This window comes from Pinus tabuliformis, chromosome 2_2 (genome assembly GCF_031772625.1).
Source record: "Pinus tabuliformis cultivar Carrire ecotype Pingquan chromosome 2_2, CPIR1, whole genome shotgun sequence".
NCBI classification, from domain to species: Eukaryota; Viridiplantae; Streptophyta; class Pinopsida; order Pinales; family Pinaceae; genus Pinus; species Pinus tabuliformis.
The window spans coordinates 592,343,445-592,350,023 of NC_142300.1; the positions used below are offsets into that span (position 1 = coordinate 592,343,445).

General features: G+C 37.0%; 1 protein-coding gene across 1 annotated transcript; it reads left to right on the top strand.

The window, feature by feature from the left end:
- The first annotated feature begins 5,736 nt into the window (after positions 1-5,736).
- On the top strand, positions 5,737-6,222 carry LOC149194037 (uncharacterized). Its single transcript, XM_089407516.1, has one exon. It carries the CDS (start codon positions 5,737-5,739, stop codon positions 6,220-6,222), a length of 486 nt encoding a protein of 161 aa, XP_089263642.1.
- Positions 6,223-6,579: the final 357 nt, after the last annotated feature.

Here is a 6,579-nt window from a genome sequence, read left to right on the forward strand (position 1 = left end):
CGACACCCTGTCAATTGGAACTTTCACTGAAGCCAAAGAGAAGAACCAAGTCTTACTAGATCTCGACGCATACTTTGATTAGTTAATGCACATTACCACCAACGTAGATTTGCAGGTCAGTGTAGAGAACATGCAAAAATATGTTGTTGATCCATCCATTCTCAGGACTATGTTGCACATGTTACAGGACGAGTTGGACAAAGGTTCCAGATCAATATACTTGGAAGCGATGGAGGCAAGAGTTCATTTCAAGAAATACATCATGAAACAGTATGCAGACACCATTGCGCCCTACAAAGCTTGGCATCAGTTCATCATTGAAGATCACTAAGAGGATGTTCCCAAGTTGGTCTTCCCATAGTCATCTGAGTCTTAGTGTTGTCTTGTCTAGCTTATGCAAGCCTATTTTTTCCCACATGGATATATGTGGAAAATGTAGTATTATTGTAAATATGTTGTAAAGTGAAACTCCAAGTGTCATTAGTGGACTGAAAATAGTCATATGTAATGTAAAGAGTTATATGTAATGAAGTTGAAGAGTCATGAGGGTAGTCCAAGAGTCACAAAGGAGAATGTCAAGGGTCACCCCACCCTTTGTTATAAATAGAATTTTATAACTCATAGAATAGGATTTTGGGAGCCAAGCTTTTGGCTAGGCATTTCTTAGAAGAGGCTTCGAGAATATTTTGACGAGCCTTGGCTTCTCCACAATGAAGAGAGAGTGCATCTACTTTGAGGAGCAGGTGGTGTTGACTGTAACGTTCCATTATTGGAGCTAGTGGTTGTCATGGAGTATGTATGGATGGAACTTTGACTTTATATAATATAATAGAGACAACACGTTTTCATGCATATGTTGTTATTGTAGTTGGAATATTCTATTTGCTTTAGCAATGTATGTTATTTAACTTATGCATTTGTGTATGAACTATTTTATATATGATTGTATGAATCTTGTTGAAATTTTGTTGTTGGTTTAACCAGTCACTTTCGATTGTGGACTATTATTCTTTTCTAATTGTAATGTCATTCAGCTCGTGTGTTCCTTTCAGACTGTGTACTATTACAGACTTCTAAGGGACACACTTCTTTTTCCCCTCCGTGTGTTAGAACTCGTATGCATCTCACTTAACACATTGCAAGTTCATACACTTTCTTCCAACAAAGATATCGCACTTACCTCTACATGCTATCGTAGTCAAGACATTGTTTTACTGCCCACCTTTGGGACTCCTACTCCAAACGTTTTGAGGTCTAGTTGGGACTTCTTGCCGAAAAGATCCCCTGACATGTTGGTGGGTCCAACAAGATCAACACATTCATAAACTCCTTTATAAATCAACTTTGAAACTCATAACTTGACCCATCTTTCCTTGACTTTCTTCTATTCTATTTTTTTTTTAAATAACTAAAAGCTTTGAAAAAATCTATTACATACTAACAACCTCAAACTCCACTTTTATATTCCAAAAAAATAAATTTTTTGTTTTACTTTTCACTCCTTATATAGATGTAAACACTTTTACTATGACTTTAATTTGATCCCAAACAAACTTAAAAACCTACTTCCACACAACTTTTGACCAGATAACTAAGAATTTTTTGACACATTTAATATTACTTCCACTCATTCTCTCTCGTCCGACATTAGAATTTTCCATTCATTTTCTCACTGTGTTTTGACTCAAATGTCTCTCCACTTATATGAATATATTTTTCACTTTCTTAAAATGATCACCTTGAGCATCACGTGAATTTTATTTTGAATAACTGAAATTTTTTTGGTGAGTGATCTACAATTTTGGTTTACACAGATTTTCATGGCTTTTAGCATCCACGCATGTGTAGGTCCCCTACGCAAAATATCTTTTGTTTTTTATTATGCTCCACATTGTCCTGTCATCTGCTTCACATCATCTCATCATCGAGAAGCTATCTACAATGTTCCAACACCCCAGCCTTTCAAGCCTTTGTGGTGTATCGATCAACACACAAGTAGTTATAATTATGAATATAATTTGCTCCGTCAGAAAACCTTCACACTATTGATCTTCCGCCCTTTCATGTTTCTCCACGCAATTGTTTCATGCCCAACACAGGTTGCTCCTCACACACTGACTAGTCTTGCTCCACAGAAATCTAACCTCTAATTTCCTCATTCTGGCGCATAACTAGAGCATTTTGGTACCATTTGAGGTCTTCACAAATCCTAAAAAGTCTAGGTCAAAGAAACCGGATTTGACATTGTCGTTCATAAAAATATGTAGAGAACCTTGGTTTAGCATCACCATATTAACGTGTAAATATTCTCCATCCAAATGATATCTGGTTAGCAACAGGAAGCCCAGTAGTTGTCAGGTTCAAGAGAAGAAATTCGTTGGTAGTGTAATTAGCATCGTCAGCGACAGTCAGAATCCATACATTTAAACGAGCATATGCTATAATGAATATAGAGGAATTGGCTTGGTATCGCAAATGACCATACTCCTGCGGATTGTACGAATAACGCGGATGAGACTCCAGTTAATCACCATAAGAAGTAGGTATGGCATTGTTTCTTTTCTCTAGTGCTTAAAAACTCTCTTACGGATCCCACTTCTTTCCACATATTCACGTTTGATTTCCCTAATTTCCAGTGTGTTCTCTAGACACCCCTCATTAACAATCGACTTTGATTTTTTTAGCGCTGCCAAAGTTAACCTTCAAAATATTTATCGGCGAGGGCTTCAATTTCGGTGGTTCCTGCAACCCTTCGTGAATTCATCCTTTGCATTTTTCACATATATTTGATCATTGGATTTTACCCAAAGTATGTTATCTCTGAGCTTGATCTGATACCGAAAATTTTGACTCAGCTCAAATAACCATAGATCTGCGACGTAATCATAAACACACACCATAATACCAAAAATGAACTAAGATTCACCCAATAACAAAATGCACATAAAATCTTAAAAGATTAATTAAAGAAATATTCATAGGAGAAATTATGGCCCAATGATTGGCCTCTCATTCCTCATACTCACTCACTTTCTTCCTACTTACATGCCTCATACGATCACCTAGATTTATACAAATGGATTATAACCCAAGTAGGTTCTAGATCCTAAACTAACTACCAAATATTTCTCATGATCCATAAAATCTCTCATCTAATCCCTTATTCCTAAATAAGAGCCAACTATCCCTTAAATCTCTCAAATTTCCAAAATACTCTGGAATCTTATCCTATTTACAAGAATTGTCATTTTCTCTTAAAACTGTAGAAAAAATACATTAATTATTTAAATCCTAACATTATAACTAACACCTCTAATAAAAATTTGACTTAGTTTAGATGCACCTATATCAAATATCAACATAATGGAATCAGAAGGACACGCAAGGTTGTTGGACCTAAGCCATAAATACTAGATATAGAGAAGCTAGTAAAGACTAAGAAGGTGAATATAGGATCAGAGGAATAACCAAATTTCTTAACGATTGGAGACTATTGGGACGAGGATATAGTTAGTAAATTTACTGAGTTGCTACATGAATACCAAAATCTATTCCCTACAAAATTTTCAAAAATGAAGGGCATATTAGGGGATCTGGGAGTCATGAGGATTCCCCTGAAACCTGATGCGAAACCTATCAAGCAAAGACTCTACAGATTGAACCCAACATATAAGGAAAACATTAAAAATGAGTTAGATAAAATGATAACATCAGGGATCATTGAACCTGTGGAGGAGTCATAGTGGGTAAGTCTTATGGTGGTCTAGGAAAAGAAGACTAAAGGAGAAATTAGGATTTGTGTGGATCTAACAAAATTAAAAAATGCATGTGTGCATGATCCCTTCCCTACACCCTTTACAGATGAGGTGTTGGATAATATAGGAGGACAGGAGGCCTACTCTTTCATAGTTGGATTTTTTGGCTATCATCAGATCAAGATTACACCAAAGGATAGGCATAAGACCACATTTACAATAGATTGGGGCTCATATCAATATACAATGATGCCTTTTGGGTTGAAGAATTTCCCTGCTATATTTTCAAGGGTTGTGGTCTCAAAATTCAAGGAGTACATTCACAAATACCTGGAGGTATAGTTTGATGATCTTGGACTGTTGAAAAAGCATGTTGCAATCTTAAGTCTTATGTTGGACACGTGGGCAGTGCCAGACCTCATTGAGCTTAAAGAAATGCATATTTTGTGTGCCTTTTGGCATACTATTAGGGCATGTTATGTGCAAGCAGGGTTTGATGGTGGATCCCACAAAGATAGTTGTCATTATGAACTTACCTCCACCAAAAACATTCAGAGAACTGTGCACTACATTGGGACACACAAGATATTACAGAAAATTCACTAAGGGGTATCTGCAGATAACTGTGCCAATGGAGAAACTATTTAAGAAAGATGTGACTTTTCAATGGAATGAAGAATGCCAAAAAAGTCTCTATATATTGAAAGAAAATATGGTAAGTCCACCTATCTTGGTTCTCCCAAATTGGAATAAGGAGTTTCTTGTTCATGTAGATGCATCTTGCATGGATTTGGGAGTAGTCTTGGCACAGCCTGGTGCAAGAGAAATCGATCACCCTATAGCTTTTGCAAGCAGGAAGTTGTCTAAAGCAGAGAAGAACTATACTATGACAGAAAAAGAAGACTTGGCTATGGTATATGCATTGCAAAAATTCAGACGTTATTTGTTGGGATCACATTTTAAGATGTTCACAGATTATTTTGCATTGAAATATATGGTGAATAAGCATGTCTTAGGAGGGAAAATTTGTAGATGGCTATTGTTACTTGAGGAGTACAATTTTGAAGTTGTTATTAAACTAGAAAGGTTGAATGTTGGGTCTGATCATCTATCAAGATTGGAAATAGGGGAAGAACTAATGAAAGTTGAAGATAATCTTCCTAACGTGTAGTTGTTTGCAATCAAGATTGCAGATGATCACTTCACAAACATTATTCAGTTTTTGGCTACAAGAATGGCCCCTGCAGAATACACTACGTAGTAGAAGAAGGAGTTGGTGGTAAAAGAAGATGATTTTTCATTGATAGCAGGACATTTGTATAAGATGGGACCAGATGAAATACTGCGTAGGTATGTCCCCAAACATGAAAGACAAACTATTTTGGCAGAATCTCATGGAGGCGTAGCTGGTGGACATTATGCAGTTAAGACTACTGTGCAGAAGGTTTTAAGAGCAGGATTATGGTGGCCCACACTACAAAAGGATGCAAAAGAGTATTGTCAAGCATGTGATGTATGTCATAGAACTGGGAAGCCATCAAGGAGGGATGAAATTCCATTGGTGCCACAAGTGATATTGTAGGCCTTTGGCAAATGGACCATTCATTTCACTAGGCCTATCAACCCACCTGGGAAGAAGACTGGTGTGAGGTATATAATCACAGTAACTGATTATTTGACAAGGTAGGTTGAGGCACAAGAATTAAGGGATTGCAGCACATAAACTCTTGCGAAGTTCACTTTTTAGTATATTTTGTTGAGATTTGGGTGTCTAAAGGTCTTGATGAGTGATCAAGGATTACATTTCCTGAATAAGACCATTGAGGCATTGACTGAAGAATTCCAGGTGTATCATCAGAAGAGCACCCCATATCACCCTCAAGAAAATGGCACAGTCGAAGCTTTTAACAATATTTTCGTAAATGCATTGACCAAAGTGTGCAATGTGAACAGAGATGGCTAGGATTTAAGAATTCCAACGATGTTATGGGCTTATAGAACCACATACATGAAGCTGATAGGACAAACACCTTTCAAGTTGGTTTATGGGCAAGAAGATGTGATGCCCTTGGAGTATATTGTGCCAAGATTAAGGATTGCAACGTTTACAAACATGGATGACCCTGACATAATGGAGGAAAGAATGGAACAATTGCTCGCATTAGAGGAATACAAATTTGTAGTAGGATTTCATCAACAGGTGCAGGAAGTAAGAGAAAAATATTCGCATGACCGACATATCAAGAAGAAGACGTTCCAAGAAGGAGATCTTGTCCTTCTGTATGAAAGTAAATTCGTGAAGTTCCCAGGAAAGTTTAAGATGCATTGGTTGGGCCCCTATATCATCAAGCATATCACGGATGGAGGAACAGTTCAGTTGGTGAAGTTGAATGGAGAATTTCTACTAGGGAGGGTGAATGGAAGTAGGGTGAAATTGTATAGGAAAAACCCTGCCATAGTACCTTAAGTCTAAAAAAAAAGGAGGAAAGTCTTAGTGCCACCTGCAGTTGAAAGTGGGCACTGGACTATAAACTACGTTGTTGAAAAGATCTTCCACATAGGAACATTACTTCACGACAGTTAGGAGTATGTCAAAGTTCGTAAGAGCCATGACATAAAAAGGATTGTTCGCTACAACGAAAGGTGCGTCGAAGTTCCCCAGAAATATGACCGTTAAAATGGAAACTTGTTGTTGGAAGAGTAGAAAATTGCATTTATGGAGACAGGTTGGAAATGATCTATGGATAAATATGCAGTTAATAAACAAAAACCAAGAAATATCTTAGATAATTATGGGGTTAGAAGATTAGGAGCATTATAAAAG

Coding starts and splice junctions, on each gene's coding strand:
- LOC149194037 (XM_089407516.1), top strand. CDS start 5,737: ATGTTATGGGCTTATAGAACCACATACATGAAGCTGATAGGACAAACA.